General features: G+C 43.4%; 2 protein-coding genes across 8 annotated transcripts in view; one reads left to right on the plus strand and one right to left on the minus strand.

Annotated features, from left to right (window-relative positions):
- The window catches only part of LOC119187516 (serine/threonine-protein kinase 31), a 280654-nt gene extending 276459 nt beyond the window's left edge, over positions 1-4195 (minus strand). For 2 of the 4 annotated variants that reach the window (XM_075878711.1, XM_037435655.2), the window contains exons 1-2: positions 3951-4190; positions 3712-3791 (exon numbers count right to left, since the gene is read on the minus strand). In XM_075878711.1, the coding sequence (XP_075734826.1) occupies positions 3712-3755 (44 nt within the window). In that variant the 5' untranslated portion in view covers positions 3756-3791; positions 3951-4190. Of the gene's footprint in view, positions 1-3711; positions 3792-3950 lie in introns of all 4 variants that reach the window. The other 2 variants (XM_075878712.1, XM_037435656.2) reach the window with 2 other exon arrangements.
- A 193-nt stretch (positions 4196-4388) lies between these two features.
- LOC119187507 (stomatin-like protein 1) overlaps positions 4389-26062 on the plus strand; it is a 77497-nt gene continuing 55823 nt past the window's right edge. For 2 of the 4 annotated variants that reach the window (XM_075878716.1, XM_037435642.2), the window contains exons 1-5: positions 4389-4639; positions 4742-4851; positions 4916-4982; positions 17243-17325; positions 17382-17585. In XM_075878716.1, coding sequence (XP_075734831.1) covers positions 4429-4639; positions 4742-4851; positions 4916-4982; positions 17243-17325; positions 17382-17585 — 675 coding nt within the window. In that variant the 5' untranslated portion in view covers positions 4389-4428. The remainder of the gene's footprint in view (positions 4640-4741; positions 4852-4915; positions 4983-17242; positions 17326-17381; positions 17586-26062) is intronic. The other 2 variants (XM_075878717.1, XM_037435641.2) reach the window with 2 other exon arrangements.

The following is a 26062-nucleotide window of genomic DNA, read 5'->3' on the forward strand; positions in this document are numbered from 1 at the left end:
GCTATTCTGATATACGAGCATGAATTAGAGGTTAAGAAGGGTGTTTATGGTGTTTGTATAGTGCCTATCTTTGGTTTTCGTGCCTAAATGCCTATTTTCCAATTGAGCACCCATAAGAGCGCTATTCAAGCCCAAATTTTGTTCTTGAGCATGGTGTGAAGCCGTTATTCATGTAAAAAAGTCAACATTAATATTTCCAAACACAATAAGTGCCTTCAGCAGAGATGACTACCACCTCAGTGGAGAGCCTGAGAAAACTAGCTGCTTGTACAACACAATAAGGTTCAACGAAGACAAAGCCGACGGGCTGTGAGCGATCGGAGGAAGAGCATGAGGAGTGCAAAAGACGCTATTTCAGCAGCCCTAAGAAGAAGCACGTCTCAGTGTCTACAGGGGAAGGAGGAGGGAAAAATTAAAGATGGGCTAAGAAAATAAAAGTAACATCTATGGCCGAGGACACGGCGACTGCCTTCTACAGACAGCTGTCCAATGCCCTGAAGAACCACCCTGAAAACCTGGTATTGTGGTGGGAAAGGAAGAGCAGGTTTTTCTGGGCAGTCGCAAGTAGCTAGAGAACGAATGAAAAACCGTGAAGGGCCAGCCATTTTTGTTGATTCAGTGGTGGCGAAGGTCACCAAATTGTTATACATTATACAACGAAGCCTGAGACAGGCACCGGGATGTTTACAATCAACAATGTATTTAGCATACATTCACCGTATGCTTGAATACGCTTGTTCCGTATGAGATCCCCTGTCATATGTCTAAGTGACAAACATGACAAAATACAGAACAGGACTTCAGGGTTCGTCCTAAGCCATTACTCAAAAATGATAGCTGTAACAATATGAAAAATGAGCTAGGATGGGAATTACCATCATCGCATCGAACTAAACTGCGGTTAAAGCTCCTATGTCAAGCATTTCATGATAAAACTCGCATTCGTATGTACCTAAACAGTTTTCTTTGCGCAATGGCAATTAAGACGTTATAATGTCGTAAAAGATATATCTTTATTAACTCGTTTTTAGTTAGTTTCATGACAGAACAAAATGGCCTATGAAGAGAGCAAAATGTGTTGTGCCAATGAAGGTGTGTTTTCCTTAGCATTGTAACTTATCTGCTGCAGTGCTTTCGGGTAAAAAATGTGATGTGCACGCATGTTTTGTTTCGTTGGTAATTTACTTTTTAAGCATCCATCTCTAGGTGACATAATAAGTTGTAGTTACACTAGATGTTCTTGCGTGCCCAATGAGAAACGTTCTACCATGGTGATTTTTCAAATCGGTTCGCTACGAGCCACCAAAGCAAGATGTGAAGCTTGATGGTGATGATTGACACCATGTTATGTTGGTTGGGGTCGTATAGACAGTGTTACTGGCGTACGTTGCGACGGCATGGAGCCATGAATAAGAACACCGCCATGCAAGAGACTGACAACTGGCTAGGCCTGGCTTACCTAGCCTTTTCATTAATCTTAAACGAGTGTGGGGGCACTGGCAACTATACATAACACCTACATAGCACTAACCAGTATGCTCTATTGTCCACTAAAGATTAGAGTGGAAATGTAATTATAGTTTGCAAGCACATTCAGTCTTCCTTTTTTAATGGCGAAGCTGCTTAAGACCTCACGATCTCTGCCGTCTCCCGTCAGTCCGTAACACCATGTAACCTTCAACTTTAAGCAACAGTTTGTGGTAACAGTTTTGCATGTAACCTTCAACTTATAAGCAACAGAGGGCACTGTGGTTTTTTGTAGATGTGATGGCGCTGCTGTCAACGCTATATATATATAACCACGTTCCATACTACACATTCTCTTCTCTTATATGGACGAAGATGAACGCAAGAAAGCGCGACGTGCTGCGTATCAGCATCACTGACGACGGGAAGCTACCGCGAAGACAGAAGAGAATCAAGCGGATGGAAAGCGGCGACATCAAAGTTCTACACCACAGACTAGGGCTAAGGAAGCAAAGGTTAAGCGGGAAAAACGCCAAATTGACGCGCAGTTGAGACAACTTGAAGCGGGTGCAAGATGGCAATACCAACAAGAAAATGCTACACCTGAGACGATAGCTAATGAAGCTGTGATTATGAAGTCGAAACGTACCCCAGAACCTCATATCAGCTATAATGAAGAATCAACGCAATATCCCAATCGGTCTCAGCACTCTCTCTGTGAATTAAAAAAATATACAAGTATCACAACCACAATCAGTCTCAGTACTATCTCAACTTTAATCACAATAATCACTTCCAAAAGCTTCGCCCCAGAATTATCTTCAAGCAGCTTGAAATGCAATTTTTTTTCCCAAACACCGCAAGGATAACATAATGGCACACTCCAAGTGCAAATTATAAAATTTTTACAAAAATATTGCAGGCTTTATGTCTTGGCACAGCTTTAACATGAAGGAATGAAGCACGACTGTGCAATCCAAGAAATCACTCTCGTCTGTGTTTTCGGTCATGAAACCAGCAACGTCCTCAGTTGACTTCAGCTCTCTGCTATTGAGAAACTACAACACAACAAAAGCACTAACCAAAGACTGTTATGAACAAATGTAAATACAAGCATGCTAAGTTCGACAACAGAAAGCATGAAGTGCCAAAGACAATTCGTTATTCACCAAACTGCAGATTAGTGTGAACCTGTGTGCACAGCGATTGGTCAAGGCAAGAAGCTACAACTTAACACCAAGACTGCCTTGGAAGCAATTATCAGCACTGCTGCAACTTAGAAACAATTCAGCAGCAACAAAAAGACCTATGGCTGCAGCTACTGTCATCTGCAGCTGTAGATACCATGCATGACTTCTAAAAGAGCAAAAAAAGGTAAAATCATAACTACAAAAAAAAGAACAAGGCCAGATGGTGCCAAAGTGCAGGCAGTGTGTGGTTCCCCCCATGCAGTGCTTGAGGCAAAGAAACCTTAAATTGTCCAACCAGATAAATGAGTCCACAGGCAAGGTCAGTAACCTGGCTAAAGTTCCTCTACCCCAATCTGACGAGGTCGAGGCTTTTTCAAAACAGGACATACAGCAACAAGATCTTAAATTTCGGCGCTTCCTGTTCATTTCGTTTATTCCTACAGTTGTCGCGCTGTTACTACAATACAACCAGGACATACAGTAACGCTAACAGCCATCGGAAAAGTTGGAAATGCCACATAAGAGGAGATTGTCGGAACGCCGTTGACTTCGGAAAGTTGAACAAGTACAATCTAGGGTAACGAGTTGTAATGCGCAGCGACAACACATGAAAATCGGTCCGTGCAATTACCTTGCAATTTTATTACAAGGTAATTACAAGTAATTTTATACTCTCAATTTCCTTATAAGGACACGAACATAAATCCAATCATCGAACACGTGCCATTAAATGGACACGCCAAAATACGTTCAACACAGCTGTCGGGCACTCATGAAAACTTGTTAGGCGCTCCGCATGATACACTTGATAGCACATCGGGTCATATGTCAAAGCTAGCTGTTCCACTCGATGGTGCAGGTTTCAAGGTTGCGTAACACGTACTGCACTAGGAAAAAACCCAAAATTTCATAATGCTGCCACGTTCAATTTGCACTGCCCCACACATACTGCCGCGTGTTCTTTACACATAAAAAAAAAAGCGTACATGCGCGCGATACCAGATTACGAAAGTTAAGAATCAAAATCAAGAAATGAAGTGTCGTTATAACTTACGCTGTTTTCTCATCTTTCTCGTCTTTAAAATGCATTGAGCTCATTTCACCAACTTCAGTAAACAAAGAAGTCACTGCTTTCTGGAAAAGAAAAAGAATGAATGAAGAAATCGTTGAGACAAGCGAGTACTGCAAATCCAGGGGCACGCAAGAGACGCTGGACACTGCGACAACTAAAATAGTTGCAATGCGAAGCCGGTCATACATGCGTCAGGCGCTGCATCCGCTAACTATACTTGCCTCCGAAACGTTGCTAGGCAAATTTCCGACAAAAACGTCGCACAATGCCTAAGGTCTTCGGGAGATAAATAAAAAGCCCTGTCATTAAAACAAGAACTAGCGGTGCCGTTGTCACAAAATTCGCGCCGCCGTGCGCGTACTGCCACAAGCACGTGCACAGCACAATGGCGAGCGAGCGAATTCAAAGGCCGCGCAAATTGCTTGCTGGTAGGTGTCGCCTGTGGTTTGCTCTTCAAGCGCCGCCACTACCGCCATCTACCGCCGCTAAGTAGCTCAAAAACGTGTAAAAAACCATGGGCATATAACTGCGCTGAAAGTCACTTTCAAAAACAAATAACTTACTATTTAGTTGAAACTTTGCAACATGTGTGTCCGAAGGCAAAACTGGCCTTAACACTGTGGGCCGCAGTCAGCTGGTTGCGGGGGGGGGGGGGGGGGGGGGTTGTAAGCAGTCTCTTAAAATAAAAAACATAAACAAATGAGAGTTGACATTGCTGGTGGCTTAGTGGAGGTGACAATGAACGATTTTTCTCCTTACAGAGATAGCTATGATACGCCGGACTTCGTATTTGATTACACTTCAGCGTTTGATTATTCTTCTATTCATCACATGACAGCGCTGAAAAAACCCGAGAAGTACAAGACGATATTCAACTATAAGAGACGCCAGGTTGTTGTGGACCTGTCAGGTGAACACCATTGCCTGTTAATGATTTATCTTTTCATACAAATTAAAGCTCTTTTTCTGCTGACTGATGGTATACAAACTAGACTTAAAATACCTTTTTCAGATTGCGAGCCAGAACCGTGGCAGTCGACTATTATCAGAACGATCGTGACGTTCTTCTGCTACCTCTTCCTCGTTTTCACGTTTCCAGTGACATGCTGGGTCTGCATCAAGGTATATTTGTCGTAGACTATGCTGGCCACACCCATTAACAAGCTCTCGCTATTACTGCTCGCAGAGAGTGCCGTCCCTGGAGAGAATCGCGGTCTTCCGTTTGGGAAAGCTGCAGCCAGTTCAAGGTCCAGGTAATACGGCGGCGCAAGATCTTACGCGTGTATCAAGCATCGGCATGTGTGTTATACGAGTGTTTAAATTTTTTTACTTAAACTTTTAAATCTCCGTGAGGAATGCAGCTAGGGGTTTGCACACTGCAGCTTGACAGCTCTTGCTTCATTTTGACAGCTCTTGCTTCATTTCGTAGCCGGAGCTGTCTCCTGCACACGCATCTAAATGTGAGTGCATGCGTGTGCAAGAGGCACCACTACATACTGAATAAATCGTTGCACATTGCCAGATGACCGATTTCAAAAAATATATATATCCGCCGTCCCACGTCGTGAAGGTGGATTACCAGCTAAGCTGTTCATCACGCTACACGGCGGTGACACCGCGGAAGCCAGTCTGGTGCCAAAGAGGAGGTTTCGAACGTGTCCATCATCGTTCAAACGACCATGCAGAGACCGCGGCGACCTGCGTCGTCTTGCCTGGCTTGCTGCCGGCGGGCGCCGATTTTTTCTTTATCAATAAGTAGGCTTCACTGCAACATTGATTCCCTTAAAGTCGGCTTCACATTTACACACTAATGAAAAGACATTTATTCGGAAGCAATATAAGCCACTTTATATCAAAATATAAACGCCCGTGTGCCATCGTCATTTCGTTAGTTGTTTGCTGCTGCACCGAGGTACTACATGCACATCCTGACAGAGTGCATTCAGCAGAGATGACTACCACCTCAGTGGAGAGCCTGAGAAAACTAGCTGCTTGTACAAGGGCTGAAAAAAATACATGTATCCCTAGCCAAATACAGCTTTTTGGTTTTAAAAAAAGCTACAGAATCTTGACCTAATAATTTCATAACCATTCGTTTGTTTGGGTCGATGGTTCAATCATCCGGAGTGATGATAACTCGGCGAACATCTGTTTGGCTTGATGGCCGACCCGTGCAGAATATGTGGTGATGTTCAGAAAGGCTGATGTACTTCAGTACGCACATATTTGCTTCTGAAACGAAGAAGCAAGCAATGAGGAAACAAAGCAAAGACTAGCTATTGTGCAAAAAAAAAGTTAATAAAATTGACATATGTAATACCTTTAAAATATACTTGATGTCAAACTTTGAGAGTGCAAGTTGAAGGATATGAGAGCAAATGATAATAAAGTGCTATTGAAATAAAAGATCACTCGTTATCAACACCAAGTGTGGATTATCCAAACAAGGCCTGATGAGCTATCCCACTGAAAAGCATACACTCAACTAGTGCACTGTAGCACTTAAAAGAAATTGGAACAAAGGAAAAATTCTCTACAGATCAGTTCGTCAGTTTTGTACTTGTGTAAGAGAGATGACACAACGTCACTGGAAGTTCTTGACAGCCCTATGTTGTGGATGCCTGTGTTTGCTTCTATGGTAACTCACCCTCAGCAGCTACATGTACTGGTGACACCATCAGCTGCACTATTTGCTTGAAAAGCATCAGTAGTTCAGACTGCCAAAATTTCTTTACCCTGTTAACCATGCTTTAACAAATCAGCAAACTAAACCAGGACACAAGAAGGCTAGATAGGCGCTAATGCACTCTTTTTCCTCCTACTGTCGTCATTGCGCTAGTTGAGGTAAAAGCCCAATTTTCAGTTCTTCTAACCCTGTTATCATCGGTCAATAATTCAAGCCTCTCCTCACAAAACATTTCACCACATTTAGGTGAATATCACCAAGATAAGTTTATATAGGTGGGTCAGCCAATGAAACACATTGAAGAAGCAGATGCGCACCTCTTGAAGGTGATGATTTAAGAATGTCTGTCTCCTCGACTCTCGCTCAGTGGTGTGATGCGCAAGAATTCCACTCATCTGTGACATAAATTAGCGCACGTAGAATACATCAAGAATGACTATAAGAGAAGTAAAACAAAAAGGAAAGCAAAACCGGCGGGATTGTGTATCTGCTGTCAATTGCTCAGATATTGACCACATTTTTGAAAATAAGTGATGGCTTGCTTATGCATGACAGACCTTTATCTGAAATGATTCGATCAACTTTTGTTGTTTCCAATTCTATCAACTTGCTCGCCATAATATATCAACAGCTATAAAAAAATATCTTCTTTTCTGGCAATAAACTGATTGGAGTAAGGTAGAGAGACTGGCGAGTTGGAAACAGTGCATACTTGGGAAATCGGCACGAACATGACAGAGACACTAAACGAGAAGGACATAATAGATTCTAGTACTGTGTTTTTTTCACCTTGTGTTTCCATTGTCGTGCAAATTAATATACACTAAATCCCTGTTTGTCCTTGTGCAGGTTTGCATGCTGGCTGAGCTAGGTTGGTATGTGGGGTTTAACGTCCCAAAACCACTATATGATTATGAGAGACGCCGTAGTGGAGGGCTCCGGAAATTTAGACCACCTGGGGTTCTTTAACGTGCACCCAAGTCTGAGCACACGGGCCTACAACATTTCCGCCTCCATCGGAAATGCAGCTGCCGCAGCCGGGATTCGAACCCGCGCCCTGCGGGTCAGCAGCCGAGTACCTTAGCCACTAGACCACTGCGGCGGGGCTGCTGGCTGAGCTAGTCAGTGATGCAGCATCCTGTATGCTCAAGACATGGCTGATCAAAGAATAAGTTCTACCAATTCATTTTGCAGGCACAGCTCAGGGACCTCTCCAAACATCTCTCTCTCACAATTGTTTTGATGATGTTGAGTTGAGCTTGCTAAATATAGGTACCCTGCACCTGCCAGGAACCTCCACTATCACGTTCTCTTTTAGTACTGGTGGGGCACTTCTTTCAGTGGGGTCAGGAGAGCCTCTACAGACCATCCTTTATATTTCAAGAAAAGCGAAATAATGTTCCCATTGAGCACCTTGCTGCTTGTTATAAAAGCAGGTTTTTGACCTCTATATGAAATTTTTCAAAAACTAGATGTTTGTTATGCACTAGTTAAGAATGACATACAGGAGCACTCATGTTGTGTAATTCCTTATTCTTGTGGATATTTGTTACTTTTTCTTAGATAAATATATCAAGAGAGGCCAACTGCCTTATGAAGCAAGCTGTACGTATGATCACAGATGCTGGCATTGAAATTGTTTGTGACTGTATTGGGCAAATGTAGATAACATCAAGTTGGGCCTCTTTTTGATTTATTATTGCACCGCTTACTCATGGTCTTATTTTGTAATGTGACAATGGAAGAAGTTGCAGGGTCATTGAAAAAAAAAGCAGTGCCAAGTTGGCAGACAGCTCACATTAGAGAACACGTTCCGCAATCGGATAATTTTATCTTTCATTGACATTGTTTTATTATGTTTGTGTTCATCCTTCTTGATGCATGCACAAATTCTAACAGAAATATGCAGCTGCTGTCACTCTGTTTTTTTTAAGCATGAGACAAGTTTGCCTTAAGCTTGGGATTAACCAAATCAAAATAAGTCTTTTAGGAAGTACATGAAACCTGTGAAAACTTGTAAAGAAAAGAGTGATGACCATAGGGTCAAGGGGAAAATATGCTTAGTCTTTCTAGAATTGCTCTGATTTATTCAGTAAGTAAAATTTATACAAGTTAACATGACATCATTAATATGGGCATGAGAGGGGTTCCCCATTAGAGGGGACAAAGTCTCGCTGCAGTACCCCTCCCCCCTCCCCTTGGTCAAGTAAAAAAAAAGCACGCTTCGCAGCGGATGCAAAAATGAGAACGAACACCTGCTGAACATCAGTGGTGCTCAGCAGGTGTTATTGTCGGCAACCTACATAATCATAACCTTGCAATTTAAACAGTGATGAAACAGGCCCGACTGAGTAAAAGTACGGAGCAAGTTTGGCTCCTCCTGCCCCTCTTGTGTGAATGCCTGTGATCCTAAATAAACTGCAGCAGCGCCTCCTCAATTTTTTTCAGTGCCCAGGTGAACGCGCTCTTCAGGCCGTCGAGCGCATGCTTCTCCTCCACTCGCCACTGCCGCATGGTGGCACTGCACAAGTAGACTAAAAGATGCTGGCACTAAACAGCCGCACGTATCGGGAAGCTCGCAAATTCATGTTTTCATGCGAGTTAATTTGCAGTCATTTTCTTGACGGCTTCACGGATGCAGGAAGGATGAAAAGCAACACGGAACATAGTGGCGCGCTGTTTTTACCAAGCTCTGTCAGGCCGTGGTGCCGGTTTGATATATGCGTTCGAGTTTTATAGCATTCGCATTTTATTTTATTTTCCAAGCTATTGAAACCCCATTATTTGCATGCCTCAGTATATAATACTGCTGTGTACCACTCTGCATTTCTGACAAAAAAATAACAGATTGTCTCTTTTTTTTTTTTTCATTTCTCATTAGTTACAAAAAAAAAAACTCGCCGGTACTCTTATGGATTCACTTGAGATGACTTGTTCGTAACCTGGAATCCATGGGACATATTCACTCTGGGGGATTGGCCAAGGAAACATATAGTATCCTATAAACGGTAACTGCATTATTGCTTACTAAAAAAGAAAAGAAAAAGATGGAGGAGGAAGACATCGTCAAAAAAAATACAGAGTGAGAAAAAAATTAATTAAAAATTAATTTCTCAGTGAGAAAAAAATTAATTAATCACTATTATAATAACTATACTACTTTGATTTTGGGAGCCGACCAGACAGCTGAGTGTGCCAAACCCGATTAATTTGGGATGTATGTCTCATATTTATTGACATTTCGAGAATTGCTTCCCGTCTCTTCTTTTTTTTTTTTTTGAGTATTTGTTAAAGGGGGCCCTATGTTGAAATATGTTTAGTGTCTGAAATGAAATTGCTAACCGCATCAAATACATCTCTGTGGCTATTTCTCAAAACGGAGGCACCAAAATTTAGAACAGTTTCTGCGGTTAAAGTTAAACCTAGCTTCGCAAACGGAATAACTAGAAGTCTTTTCCTAATTACTGTGAAGTTAGACATGAAACAAAATAATGTTCAATATTTTCCGATTCTTCGCAGAACGGACGAAAAGGGGAGACTGCCAGACCGGCTCTGTGTGAATAAAAATTTAATGGGGGAACACGGCAGTCTAGTGACATTTTGTGCTATTTAGTGCATGAACTCCAGGCTTGCGCATAATGTGCTACGGCCCCAGAGAGTAGCAAGCATCGAGAACCCAAGCTTTTATATTAGCTCCTGGGAAAGGCTTCTCTCAAAAATTGACTTTCAGTTAGTCAAAAGAGTAACTGTCAGTCTAGCAAACGCCACGATGACAAAACGATCTTTCGCGGATCACTTGCATATCTATCCGATATTGGCCTAGCTAGCAGACGACACGCGAGTGCCTCGATCAAGTAGTTGCAAACGACTCAAGCCTTTGAAATGAGCTGAGTGCCCAGAACAAGTGCTTCGCAATTCTCGTTTCCAAGTTTCCATTACACCTTAAACAATGCCATTACAGCTGAAAACCTAGCCATATAGCAGCTTCAAATGCAGCCGCGGCATTTGTTTGCGCGAGCGATGACGCGGCGGCATCTATACTCCTGTTGCGGCGTCTGGCGGCAAAACACTGCACTAGAACCGACGGCCGCTTCCCATTGAAATCCGCTCTTTCACCCAAGCACTGAAAAAATAGAGGAGGCGCTGACTGCAGTAATTCAAACATGCGCATAGTTCTTTGATGAATTGCTTGTCCATTAGACCGAAACAACATTGAAATGTGGACATGTTCACCCCTCCCCATTTACGTCACGATATTTCGCCAAAAGGGGTCAAAGTTTCTCAAATTTGTGCCACTCTGATAAATCTACTAGTGTCTTTTACTCTTGCAAATTATTGAAAGTAAATTGCAAAAGAGTGTCTTTCTTTGGAATGAAAAGCAGTGTAACTCGTTTTGATAAAACTCCGCAGCATATTTGTCCCTAGTGAGTTACTTAAATTTAAAGGATAAAACATAGCATTTCACAACGTAATTGTTACGTTAAAAACCATTCTATTGTGGTACATTAAATATTTTTTGCTTGTATGCAATGCAGAGCATTGTAATGCCACACTGCTATTAGAGTCATCAAGTACAGGCAACCACAATCATTCCACTCGGTTTCCTAATGTGAACGCACCCTCTGCCACAGAGCTGCTTGCCCCAGGATGGTGTTAAGTTTGCAGGGTGCCTTTAGTGAAAATCATTGAGAATACGTAGTATTGTGCTATTTTACTCAATTGAGGGTCATTTGTGTGATAGGGATTCATGTGGCCATTTGTTTGTTGTGTTTTTGTTGCTTATTTTTATATTGGAATTTGTCTTGCCAACTTTCAGCAATAGCAGCAATGAACTACGGAGGCCTACAGATCAGCCGACTGCCATGGATAAGCTCAAGATAAAAATAATCACGCGAAAGGTTCAGAACACCAAGCGAATTCAAGAGGCAAGTGTGCTACTTGAAAATGATGGCACGACATTGCGACTGATCAATGCGATTTACGAGAGGCTCAACAACAATAATGAGGAGTTCAACAAGATGAACGAAGACATTGAGAGCAACAAAAGAGATGAAGCCTTCAAAAAGGAGACCGTCGTGGAATATGAGGATAACGCGACCTGCATATTAGTCGACCTTCAGAGCAAACGCTGACAGCTCACCGAGACATCTGTGGTTTCACCAGCTGTTGAAGTTCGCGACGTGCGGCCGGCTATGCGACCTGCTGGAAGGCCAGGAGCCAAGTTCCCAAAGTTGGCAAATAATTAATCCGCATGTGAATCGTGTGCGTGGAAAGCGTTCTGGCTGTAATTTGATGAGCTCATCAACCAGAATGGAAATCTCACCTCTTCTCTACTGAAGAGTTTAATTGTTTGAGACTTTTTGAAAGGAGACGCGACAGCTATGGCGGGGCTACCTACTACCGAAGTATGCTAACGAGGAAACCTTAGTCATGCTGAAAAAATGCTTCAGCGACAAAAAGCGCTTTGAGCAGGAATATTTCTCAAGGCTTCAAAGGCTTACTTCTGTGTGTTCTTCCAATAAAGTGGCCAAACTCCACAAGCTGTGCGAACAAGTGTTGATTGGGGGCTCATAGCGTATGCAGATTATTTTTCTCATCAACGCTATGCAACCCTTTGCAAAGGGCTTTGCCACATGACACCATCGTTGCCTACCTCAGATCTTGCACAACAGAACCTGCACGGTTCATCATCAACAACTTTCAAGTTCAGCACGTCATGGAACTAGATCACCTTGGGCAGTTTGTCTGTATTTAAATGGAGAGCCTCAAAAAGAGAGACTTTGGGGAACGGAAAGGATACGATGAGGCGGCTGATCCTAGAAACCGCGATAATCCTCAGTTTCACAGCATTTATGACACAACCCATACAGCATCGGTACTTCATTGTCAAGTTTCTACTACTCCCACAAAGTTGAGCTGCGCCTTATGTAAATTGACGCAGCACTTGACGGAGTGCTGCCGTAGAAACCTACCGCTGCCAGATAAGAAGCATATTCTCTCCACTGACATGAGCGGCTTTCGATGCACCAGTAAAAATTACCGCGCAAGACTGCAGACATAGAATTGCACGCTTCGGCTGAAGGGGTCTTCGTGCATCAAGTATGTGCGAGCCAGACAAACTAAGGCAAAAGCCTCGTGAAGACATCAAAGTGACCAGTCAACTCACCTGACCAGAACACAACAAAACACTGACTACCATGGAAAAGTTAAAGTGGACCTTTCAAGGTAGCACCGAACCCTCCCAGTCAAAGACATTTGACTCCCGAATCATGGACATGAGCTCCCGGCCTGACAATTCAAATGGTAATGAGTTGCAGGAAATCATTGAAATCACGGAAAAGGGAAGCTGACCCGACTTAAACTCCATGTTCGAACTAGCAATAGTGAGAGCCTGGAGCTGGCCTTGCATGCTAGCCAAAAGTGAATTATCCAGGCGAAGCATAATGTCCTGCATGAAGCTCAAATTCATAAAAACGAGAATGAGTTAGCCACTTCATTGCGAACTAAGATGGCCGATTCACGATTAGAGTTGCGCAAAGAGCAGATTGCTTTCGACTAGAAACACAGTGCTCATGCCAGCACAGTGAGGAAACTTCAACGTACGATTATTGATGAACGACCTCATAGTGAAAGCTGCGAATGCAAACTTGCAGAAGCCATGAGGAAAGCTTTGCAGACAGACGTGGAAAAGGAGTACTAATCCAAAGTAGAGAGACTGATCGAGGAGTTGAATCAGGTGCGCAAGTGGCTGCGTGGATCGGAGGAGAAGCTCTAACTGATCTTCCCCATGCTTCTCAAAATGCAAATGTTGGACATAGAACCATGCCAAGCTGATTTACATAAAAGAAAGAAGCAGCAAAGACATGACTTTGATTGCCTTCATAAGCAGACGACAGGAAGCGAGATGCAGATGACAAGCCCAGACATTTGTGTGTAGAGGTTTTCCCAGCCTGCACGAACACAAGATCAGCTGCGATTGCAAATCGAGCAGATCAGAGAGTGTCTCTTGCTGCTAAGCCAAGAAGACGGATGCTTGTCAAATACTGCAAACATCGATGCCAAGACTGCCGTACTGCCTTCCTAGGATAGAAAACCTAAACCTGTGGACAACACTGAACCATTTTGGAGAAAGGCACCTGCAGCTGTAACAGACAATGCAGCTCCTACTTAGAGGCCTGTTGACCTGATTGCCTTCATCAGCGAACTAGCAGAAAAGGAATCAGTCTCCATGCCAAGTTGTAAGAGAAGCTGCAGCAAAGGACGTATGAGTCTGAAAAGAAGGCTGACACCTAAAGGCTGTATCGAGAAAAATGAAGCAGAAACACACACAAAGGACTTTAAGGATGCAACACTGAAAGTGCCTTACCACACAGATAAGACACCACTGCGCGGCTGAGAATGTGTTGAATTTCCTGTGTTAGCCTGAGAGAAGAAAGCGACGAGCTTTGTGCCAGTAAGCCAGCGAACGCGTGAGCTCTTTTGAAAGAGAGAAGAGGCCATTTTTATCTTCTGTGCTCATTCAGATGCTAATAAACATCTGTCGGAGTTCTCAAGTCTATGTTGGCTGTTCTGTCTGCCGCAAATTTTCCACTGCAAACATTCCGCAAAGGTGCAGGCATAGAAGTTGGGGTAAACTATCTAGTTAATAGCAGATAGTGAGCTTAGAGCAAGAAGCTGAACTGCACAATGAGAATACAATCACATAATGACGTTTTTTGAAACTGCCAGGCCAGTAGCATATTTTACAAACTTATATTGCCATAATCAGAAGGAAAACTGCCACTGCTTGTAGTGCAAAATGTCAGTCAAATGCACTTAGTGTACCCTAGTAGAATGCTAGGCCCAAGAACCTAATTTGTTCCACCGTGACGTATATGTAGTTTAAACAACATGACTATAGTTTCTGTATTTGTGCTGTTTCTGAATTATTATACCTCAATTTAGTTGAACTGAACTTCCCAATATTCCAGAAATGCAGTCTGCCAACTACAAAAGAAGACAATAGGATATGATATTTTACATTCTGGGGTTTTCGGAGACTCACAGTTTTCTCTTGAAACGTGTCTTATCTTGATCTTGCCTTGTGAGTGTGTTTCACTTGTTAAAGCGGTTACATGTGTTATTGGTCGACTTAATGCTGCACCCGTGTGTTGAAACCTTTTTACATTCTTTAGATTGGTCTAATCAGGTTGTATGCATGGTGCAAAGATATAGTACTTCCAAGACCTTGATAGCATCAGCAATGTGGCGGCAAGGTCATTATACTGCTATCACCAAGTGCTCGAGATAACTGCACGATGTCATTACGAATTTGACCAGTGAAGGTAACGTTACTGATCGAAGTGTTTGAGTTGAAATCCTGCCAATAATATAGGAATTGAAGACTGTGGAAATGAAAGTAGTACATGCATTCCAAGGCCCTAAATTGGAACATTTCTATCAGTGAGAACCGTACATATATGAATATAAATGAATGAATATATGTGAATGAGTATGTGTGAACATAAGTGAATGGGGAAAAAGAGGTGGCACACTTTGACTCCCCTAACCCCGCCATGAGCAAAGAGAGGGTATAGGTGACGCACTTCAGTTACATCTAAAAGTATTCACTCTATTGAATATTAATTATGTTTATCGGTGTTGAGACAGCTGTGCATATTGCACATTTGTGATACATTTCCGTTATCTTTCACCAAGCTGCTGCGAAAGCATAAAAATGATGAAAACTGCGCTGAACTGCTTCGAAACAAGCAAGAACTTAGGTGTCAACCTCAGCTGCAGTAGGGCAAAAAAAAAGGCAGAGTTGGCTACGTAATTTTCCGAGTAGCGCTAGGAGTACCAAAAAAGAAGACGCACCCTAGCGTGCTTTTTACTTTGCACATTTCTGGTGAGGAAGGTTTCCATGGTGCCTCCATAATCTCCTCTGGACTGTTGTAAATATGCGTGAGCCCGCAAAAATGTGCTGCCGTGCATCGAGCAAGCTGGTTCTGGTAGCTGAACGGTGTGTTCTGGTTCCACTGTCATTTAGCGAAAACTACCCGGTTAGCCACCCTAACCCTGTGGCATGCGTAGCGGGGCTCTGACTTTCAGGTTCTTTGTTGTACGTAGCACGTTGCTCTGGTCGTTGTGGTTTTCATGTGGACGCTTAGCGTTCACCTACGCGCGCTCATTCCCCACATTGGTGTCTGCAGGTAGCGAGAGCCCCACTTAATAGCTGCACTAAATACTCGTCCATAGTGCACGGTATGAAACTTTCATGATTTTGCGAACCCGTGGTGCACTGAACTCGTAGTGTTCAAGCCAGTTTAAACGAGCACCTCGGTGCTTTGTTTGCAACTTATGACGCGTTGGAGTTCACGTGGCACAGTTTTCACAAACGGTGATTTTCAATACTGCTCTGTTTTGTAATCGAAACTCTCAATGAGCGCTTTAAGAGGCATCGCTACATGCTGACTCTGGGCTACACGAGCTTTAGGCTTAGCTTTACGTTCAACTGGTGTTTTGGTGGCAGCCATTCTGTAGTGTAACTGGCACACTTCTTTCTTTTTTTCTCAACAAATCTGGCCTCTTTCCGTTTGGCAGTTCATTTGCGTGGACCTCTGGGCAATGTAGATGGCAATCGCAGGTTGATGGCCATTGATATTAAAGAAAATCGAACAGGCTAACATGGTCAATACTAATAACGCATACTAATTAATGCTTAGTAGCATCTGCTTATCACTAGGCTCCATATGCAAGTGCTTTATGAGATAGTCGGTGTGGCGAGGTGGCCGCGAACGGTGGTGCATCGTGCGTTTGTTTTCTATTAAAAGCTTGCAGTATACTTGACAATAGCATGTCACTTTTCTTAAGTGAAGGCCCACTGTTACTTAACTATGATTCTTGCGCAATTGAAATTTTTTTAATTCTTTATGAGTATGATGCTTGTCTCTTTTCAAATGTTTCCGGTGAACCTAGATTTCAAAATCTTTATTTCATGTTTGTTAGAAAGGCTGGATAGGTCACGTGGTATGTAGAAAGGTAGTTCATACCTGGCGATAATCTGTTCAAACAGTTTCTTCAAAGTCTGTTTCAGTGTAATGTGTATTATAAGTAAATTAAAGTATGCACTTGTGCCCCCATGTTGCTAAAATTTTGATTTTTCAAGCTCCCAGGACGACATACTAAATGCCGCTGGCTGCTCCAAAGTGAATTCGTCTGCTCCGAAATTGAAATTTTGCTGCTCCGAAAACTGCTCTCAATTCAGTCTCAGCTATCTCACCCTTGGTTAATTGTAACTGGAGGTGTCAGCCAATGTTTCCTTGGTGTTCCAGGTTATGAAGCAATGAGAAAAAATACAGGGTCTTACAAAAACTTGTAAACTGAGGTAACAGGGAGTGTCATGAAATAAACAAAGTGAAACTGTGTGGCACTGATAAAAGCGGTACCCATGTTGTATGACTTTATTGAAAGAACAACAGATAGCTTAGCAACATTGGTGACTGACTTTTCATGTAAATACCACTATTTTATTTTATTCACTAAATTGATGTTATGACTCTCCTTAGTGTTTTTTTAAGACTGCTGCAGGGTATCATGGTTCACTGCAGTTTATTAAACACTGTGTGCAGGACTAATATCAAGGTAATTCTGAGTTTTTTATAAGCAATTGCAGTCCTTATAGCATTTCTCCCAACTAATGCAAACGCTTTAATATATAAAGTGCTGCTCCTGAAGGGAACAGATAATTTCAAAAAACAAAAGTAAGCATACACTTGAGGGGCTAAGAGCTTGCTGATGTAGTTATAATCATGCAGTCACCCGAGGCATCTTTTTCTGACACCACAGGCCTTGTGCTGGTTTTCCCAGTGATTGACTCCTACATGAAAGTTGACCTGAAGCCCAAGGTTTTTGAGGTGCCTGCACGAGAGGTACAGTTGGTTAGTGCTAATACTAGTGCAAATTTTAATGGGTGCTTTCTACCTAGGTTCTGACTGGGGATGGAGCCATCGTAGAGGTAGGAGCGGAGTTGCATTGGCAGGTGGTCCACAGTGTCCGTTATGTCACTCGAGTAAAAGAGGTAGATGCAACAGTAGGAGCACTCTGCCAGCAGTGCTTGGCATCTCTTTTGGGCTGCAGCGACCAGGATGACTTGGACAGGCGACGGGAGGCCATTGAGGCCACACTTCTGGTGTGTTCACATTTATCTACCTTGTCAAAAACTGTACCTATGTTTGAATTCGATTCATAGGCACTTTTAACAGGGATGCAAGTGCCTTTTGTATGCCTCAGGTAGGGTTACCTAGCAAGTACAGCTGCCCATTTTCTTTAATGTGAACATGCGAGGATCAACCACCAAGCCGATACGGGCCGCGCTAAGGAGTGCAGCAGCGAAATGAACGAGAATACACACACGTGCAGACTTAACACATCCTGATTAGTTTTCTTTGATTTTCTGTCCTGTTTTTGACTTGCAGCAGCAGATGTCTTTTTTGCCTCAGAAAATGCCGTGTGAACCACAGCAAAAAGAAAAAAAAAAAAATCTTGATACGCATGTAGTATAATCAGTGGGTGTGTATCTCACACGCGGCCAATTCACACTTCCTTTTATCTTGAAGGCAGCGTTCAGAAAAGGAAAACAAGCCTGACTATAATTGTGCTCAGAAAAAAAGGGGCTGATGTCTGGTTCCCAGAAGAACCTGGAAGAAGGGCTGCTTATCATGTGCATGTGCATATTCTCATTCATTTTGCTATTGCACTCTCGTATGCAGTGCTTATCCACTTAACAGTCAACTCTCGCGTGTTCAAGTGGCTGTTTAGTTAATGATAGTGAAACTATCTGCCCTGGTATATTGTCAGCCACAGTTTCCAGTGAATTGAATTTTTTCCTTGGTAGTTCCACCAGAAAACTTCATCTGGCATGAGAAGACCTTATGTAGACTGTCTAGTAGATGGAAACTTTGATTGAAACTTCTACATAGCGCATATTATATAATCAAACAGGAATTGGTGAACTAGAGTACCTACTAGCTTCAACATAGCATTCCAAAAAATGTAAACACACACATAAAATACAAGAATACTTCTTCAGAACCACTAGTTATGCCAACTCTTTCTTTTTAAAAACAGAGAATAGAATGAGCTTCCTGAGGATATAGTTAACTTAAGTGACAACAGTGCTTTTTTCACATTATTGTGACTTGTGACATGCATGTTACACCATTAATATCTATTTGCTATTGCGATATTGTACTAATACTTTTGTTGCTGCTATTGTTATTTGTTGTTATTATTACATTTTATATTCTGTTTTTGTGTCCTATTGAGAAATCTTCTTAACTGTATCGACTCTGTATATGCATCGCCCTGCAGTATGCCGCTAGAGCATTGTAGGAAGTATGTAAATAGAATATTTAAGAAGGTCGAATTTGAAGGGACTAAAAACCAGTCCCTATGGTGACTGTTATCTGTAGTGCAGTGGAAGGCTTACCAATCGCAGTGTGTAACCATCAGAGACCATATTTCAGGCAAATGCCTATTTTGTTTCTTCCATTCCCATCGCTACACTTTGATATATGAGCATGAATTGGAGGTTAAGAATAACATCTATAGTGTAAATGCGTATTTTAGGCATTTGTGCCTCTAAGTGCCTATATATGCCTATTCTAAAAATTGGCCCTTAAATGGACACTGCTTAACCTCAAAATGTACTGTCAAGTGCAGTTTGAGACCGTTATTCGCCTTAACGGGCTGCATTGACTGTTGTTGCAGTTCTACACAGAATGAAGGAATGACACGGGGATAGGCGCTGGCTGGGTGCTGAAAGTTTTATTGAGAAATTCAAATATAGATATATAGATACAGGAAAGCATGAGAAGAGATTATGTTACAGTTTTAATCACATGCTTGACGCCAGGTAGTGTATTTCTTTGTCGAACCGATCAAGCGACGGAACATTTCCATATTGCTCGACTGCTTCTCAACAGCAACTCTATTTGCAGTGGAACCCCGCTGTTACGTTCCTCACTGCTGCGTTTTCTCAGCTGTTACGTTGTCTTTCATCGGTCCGGCATAGCTCTCATAAAATACCATGTTTTGCAAACCTCACTGTTGCGTTCCAACCTAGTCCACCGAATCGACCCAGGCATAGAGTTTCCTAAGCATACACTAGAAAGAACTCTGGTGCTAGTGTCTATTAAAGCTGCAACGCACGGCGCTTCAGCGAGCATGGGAATTATGGGTAGTACATAGATTTGTCTAATCTTCATACTTTTGGCTCCGTGTGTGTTCGTGTGGCTTGGAGCTGTTTTCTCACGAAACAAAAATCAGTAAATGTTCAGCGGCTGCACTTCATCACCTTATTCTTTTAGGCTTACCATTTCAAATCGGTTCACGAAGTTCAAAAGGGTTTGTTCTTTCCTTGAAAACAAAACCGAAACACCACAATTAACAAAGCCACAAGTGCTATTCGTCGCCCACAAGTACGAAGACTAGGCAAATCCATGTACTACCCATCATTCCCATGGTGGCTGAACGATCGCAGCGTCAGAGTCCCCTCTAGTTAATTTTAGGAAAATCTATGGGCCCGGGCACCACCATTTCGAATAGACGTTTGACAGTCTTGGCCTGGCTTGGCTATGGAACAGGCTGCAAGAAGCTGCAGACGAGTTGCAGAGGCCACCCCTAGATGGCCATTTGTGAAATGTGCAGTCATCATCATCACTGTGCTTACAATGGAAGTTTCAGCACGGAATGCCGGAAGTGCATGACAACAGTCCCATCGCCGCACCCCACATGTTGTGACTCGTCCTCAGTCACCGTTGTGTGCGCTAAGCCTGTTACCGTTAAACTGGTCAACGCAATCTTTGTCAAGCCTTAATGGCGTTGCATTAGCAGAAATCACTTTCCCTTGAGGAAAAGTTGGACGTACTTAACACAATCGACAAGCAGCCAGCGCATAAAAGGGTCAACATTGCCAAAGACCTTGGACTTCCACCATCAATGATCAACAACATCGTCTCGAAGATTGCCGAGATTGAAGGGAATGCAGTTCTCTTCGGCCCGAAAGCCATGCAAGCACGAGAACCTCGACGAGGCTCTTCTCGGCCAGTTAAAGCAAGCTCAGGCTGCTGGTATAAACTTCGACGGCAGCATTCTATGCGAGAAGGCGATGGAAATAGCCGACAGACTGGTCATCGCTGATTTTGCGGCGTCAAATGGCTGAATTGACTGTTTCCGCTAGAAACATGGCATCGCTTACAAAACAGTAAGCGGAGAAGCAGCAAGTGTGAATGTGGAAACAGCAGATGATTGGAAGTCAACATTATCGGCTTCAATTGAGGGGTACGAGCCTCGTGACATTTACAACGCTCATGAAACAAGCTTCTTCTTTCATGTGCAGGCATCCAAATCGTTAAGCCTGAAGAGCAAAGCGTGCCACGGAGGCAAATGCAGCAAAGACCAGCTGACGGCGCTCCTTTGCTTCAAAATGGACAGCTCGGACGAGCTAAAGTTGTGGGTGATCGGCAAGTTGAAAAACCCACAGTGCTTGAAAAACATTTGCCTGCTGCCATGCTACTACAGAACAGTCGTGCGTGGATGATGTGCACTTTGTTTGAAGAGTATTTAGGATACTGCGATAATTATTAAGATGGGTTCACAGTGCGGGGGAGTTTCTTATTCCTGGACAATAGTGTTGCCCACCCGAGAGATTTGCCATTTCTACAAAACGTCAAACTTGGTTTTTTTTTCCACCAAATACGACAAGCCACTTGCAGCTGTTGGATGTCGCGGTAATAAAATGAGTGAAGCATTCGTACAGAAAAAGCATCGTCAAGCACCGTCTCTCGCGTATTGATTGTGGACAGCAGCCTACAACAATTTCGGTACTTGACCCCATGCATTAAGTCGCATCAGCGTGGAGTGCTGTGAGCGCGTCAACTGTAAAGCACTGCTTCGCGAGGTGCAGGCTCCGTATGGTCAGTGAAGGGGAGCCTCTCATTGGAGCTCAATAATCGGAAGCAGCCTCTTGTGAACAAGAGCTCAATGAGGCAATGAATGCGCTGGGTGCCACGGGTACGACGTACGACGACTACGTCGCTGTGGATGCTGCCATCGTGACGTCGGGGTGCCAGACAGTCGCAGAGATCGTTGCAAACTCGATCGCACTTTAAGATGGGAATATTGATGACGACGAGGAGCACAAGCCACGCGATTCTGAAGAGTTGGCAGTGGACTCGGTTGATCTCAACTTTGGAAAAACAATGACTGTCCTGGACTACCTTCGCAGGTACGTCACACACCAAAGCGACACTGAAAGCAATGTGGCCTTTCAGATTATAGAGAAACGTGTAATGCTTACGAGCGAGCGAAAGAAGTGGCAGTCAACTATCTTCGAATATTTGAAGTCTTAGGCTCACCTTGCTGAAATAAATTGTTTGTAGTCAAAGCGCCTGTGCTCTCATTCAATTTCGGAGCTTTCCTCACTCTTGCATTTTCTCGGCTCTTTCGTTTTTTTTACCCAGTTCACTGAACAACGTATGAACGGGTTTTCACTTACTTAGTGATAAGTAGACAATAAAGCAGAAATGCCTAATGCATGCCTGAACACCAGAAGCTTTTAAAAAAGGCTAGGAGCTTACATACAGGAATCTGAGTGACATGACTTCTTCACGCAGTACCAAGACTTGTCCACCAGACAGCATGAAATACTGGTTATTGCGGCTTTCAAAAACAATTTAAAAATGGAAATGATCTTTAAATTATTTATGGAAAGGATGCCTGATTCTCTTACCATAATTCATGGTCTTTCCAATTCCACTTGGACCTAATCACACCTTCTTCCTGGTTGCCAGTCTCCTTTGAGCTCTACTACTTACATAAATGCAGTTTTAGAGTTGCAAGAAAAAGCAGCGTAACGGCGCCCATTGATGGCTGATATGAATCAGGGGCGCAGCCAGAAATTTTTTTTGGAGGGGGGGGGGGGGAATAATCTGTACATCATGTATGTGTGTGCATGCATTTGTATGTATGCGTGTATATAACTGAAAATTTTTTAAAGAGGCTTGTACCCCTTCCCGGCTACGCCCATGATATGAAGTATGATCCATAATGTTTTTATTGAAATTTTGAAACTGTTTCAAATATTTTTAGCTATCTGTTTCAAGTTTTAGCTATCGTGAAAATACTTCTAGAGAAGTGTTTTCAGGCTAACATGAGTATAGAGTGCCTTATACTCATTGTTTTTAATACTTAGAAAGGAAGTGCAATCCATTTAGCAAAAAAGCACAATACCAGACGAACTTATTTCTACAAATGCTATTCTGTTCAACTCAAGCGTGCTCTATGGCGGTGTGCAGAAAAACTTTTTCTAACAATTGATCACATCTGTCACGTGGATTCGTTTCATGGAATAATTGGGCTGCCCCATTGTTTTGTGTGCCCCCCACCACCACCCTCTCTTTTTTTCTGGTTAACCAATGCATAGTTTTTTTGTGAATTCTCATTTCCCAACCCATGGGCATATCTGATGTGTTATCCTTTTCGTAGCACAGGCACATATATCTGCTGCTACAAAAGTCCTTACTTTGTAGTGGACATGCAACCTCAAAGTGAACATGGTTTTCATGCAGTTGTTTCTCTTATGAGGGAGGAAACAATACTTTGATGTACTTTATGACAGAGTGGATGGTACGAGGTGGCGTCGAGGAGCGCGGACGTGAGAACGTCGGCTCCCGCTTTTCTAAATGTTTTCGGTCGTTTCTATGCTCTAAGATCACTTGGCTTTGTGCTTATTCGGACAAGCAAGCTCTGCGGTTTTAGTGGAGACGTCATTTTTGGTGTTGAGTGAACTCTTAGACATCTTTTTGGACTTTAAGGGGAGATGCGGGTCGAAAAATCGCGTTTTTTGCGAAAATTTCCACTTTTGAGATATTGCTTCTAAAATCACTTTTGATCATTCAACTATCATTTCCCCAAAGGTCATAGCTGAATTCAAACGAGAAAGTGGTAAAAAGTCGATCTGCGCTAGTGAAGGTAGCTGCCGAAGTCGCGAATTCACGCATCCGACGGCTATTTTTGAAAATCCGCCACTCGGCAACACGATGACGTCCGCCATCGGGGTTTGTTCGGTGGTGTAGATCAAGGCTCCTTCTAGTGTACAGGCGTCCCCCTAGTTTCGTATTTTAGTGAGGAATTTCACAAAACAGTCGTTTCCAAGTCGGTTTGCAGCCAAGCTGCAGCCGCTTCGCGCATCTCTACCGGTCACATGGTACGCTACCGAGGCCGCCATTGGCTACATCTGATCGGCCTCGCTCGCTGAGCGCTTGCGACGATCGGCACTTGCCGTGCGTTTCTACGTTTTTCCGCGTTCACCATGGATAACTCGAAGAAGCGAGACTTCCGAGCACGAAAGTTTGCAAGCAAGAACAAGTACCAAGGGCGTCGACGTAAACCGAAGCGCAAAGCAGCGGTAGAAGAATGCGAGCCGCGGGCCACTAGGCCTAATCAAGGCAGCGGGGATACGGCGGCTTGCGGGAACTTTGACGAAATCGACGCCGCGATCAAGTTCATCAGCGCATCAGAAAAAAAGATTGAACAGTTCGAAAGCGAAAGAACGAAGAGTGTTAGTGGCTCTGTGAGCGGAGTATTTTGTGACATCGGCGCACTGACATCGATGGTAAGCCGTGCTGTTTGTCCAACATGCCACACCGCTGGACTCGTCGTTCGCGACACCGCAAGTAAACGTAAGGGCCTCTCTTCGTTCCTCGAGCTGCACTGTGATAACAGTGAGTGTCCTGAGTCAGTGGTTTCTGCCGCGCATAGTTCGCGGCGTGTTCTGCCGGAAAGACAGCCCACCGATGCTGGTGATGACTGGAGCTACCGAAGCGGCAGCTCGCGTGACAGCTTCGCTGTCAATGTGAAGGTAGTTGTGGCTGCGCGTGCAATAGGCATTGGGCATGAACAGCTGTCGCGTTTTTGCGCTATTCTTGGACTGCCAATACCTATGCATCATAAGACTTTTATTGCAATTGGCAAAAAAGTTCATGCTGCAGCTACCAAAGCTGTGCAAGAAAACCTGGCGAAAGCGCGGATGATAACTAAAGAGAAAGTGGATGGGGCTGATGTTGCTGTCATGTATGATGGCACATGGCAAAAAAGAGGGCACAAGAGCCACAATGGCATCGGCACTGCTGTGTCTGTGGACACTGGTTTGTGCCTAGATTTTGAAGTGCTATCGAATTACTGCCTTGCCTGTAGCCGGCACCAGGACTTGGGTGATGAGGAAGAAATATGGCAAGCATTCCACACACCTGTCTGCGAAAAAAAATACAGAGTGCTCCTCTCATGCCATGGAGACTGAGGCAGCTTTGCGCATATGGGGCAGGACATCCTCATACACAACACCATTGCGCTTCACCAAGTTCCTCAGTGATGGGGACAGCAAAGCTTATACCGCTGTCGCTGAGGCCAAGGTATATGGTGAAGCTGTTGTGGACAAGGAGGAGTGCACAAACCATGTGGCCAAGCGTCTAGGCACTGCACTTCGGAAACTGCCAACAAGACTTCCACGAGGGGAAAAGCTGACAGATGGCACAATTCAGAAGCTGCAGAACTATTACCGTATTGCAATCACAAACAACAGAGGTGATATTCTGAAAATGCATCGTGCCATCTGGGCCTCATATTTCCATTCATCATCGAGCAACACAGCAGGCAGCCACCGATACTGTCCAGAAGGGGCGACTTCCTGGTGCAAGCATAGGCGAGCTGAAGCGCTTGGGGAGGCCCCACCCGACCACACACCAATCTTGACCAAGGCTCAAGGATTGGTTGTGCTTCCCATTTACAAGCGGCTCACAGATGAAAAGTTGCTGGTGCGTTGTATCCAAGGGAAGACCCAAAACGCTGCAGAATCTTTGAACAGCAAAAATCTGGTTGTTGTGTCCGAAGACTAAGTTTGCCTCCCGGACAACAGTGGAAACTGCAGCTGCTATGGCCGTGTTGTGGTTCAATAAAGGACATTCAAGCTTTGAACACGTGCTAGAGGAGCTTGGTGTAGTCCCACCAGATCAACTGATCACCCTGGGCCAATCCCGCGACCAGAGGAGAATCGAAAGAATGTCTGCGTGTGAAACAGCCGAGGCAAGGGCCCATCGGCGGAACGTGGCAAAGAAAGCGCGCCTTGATGACTCCCTTCTCAAGCGGCGAGAAGGATCCACATATGGAGCAGGACAATTTTAGGTGCTCTAGCTGTGTCCCTTCTATGATATCACCAAGTTTTGTGCAAATCGCACTGTGTAATCATGAGTAAACATATTTACAACTTTCAAATGCATTTTTCTCGATTTCCATTTTGAGGTAATTCTCTCATCTTGTGCACAATCTTTTTTAGGCATAAAATAGTCCTATCTTGATGAAATTTTGCACAGAGCTTAATCAGCCACTCTAGAATACAAGTATCTACTTTAGGTTGCATTATACATCACAGATTTTTTGTTACACAACTTGATACACTGATAGAGAGATGTAAAATATGCATTTAGTACTTTTAATTTTTTTTTTTTAATGTAGCAAATAAATTTTCTGTTTGAGGTACTTTTCTGTATTGTACTGCTCAAGTGCAGCAGAATGAGCCATTTTGCAATTCTGTGTGAAAATTTTTAGTAA

This window comes from Rhipicephalus microplus, chromosome X, assembly GCF_043290135.1.
Source record: "Rhipicephalus microplus isolate Deutch F79 chromosome X, USDA_Rmic, whole genome shotgun sequence".
NCBI lineage: Eukaryota > Metazoa > Arthropoda > Arachnida > Ixodida > Ixodidae > Rhipicephalus > Rhipicephalus microplus.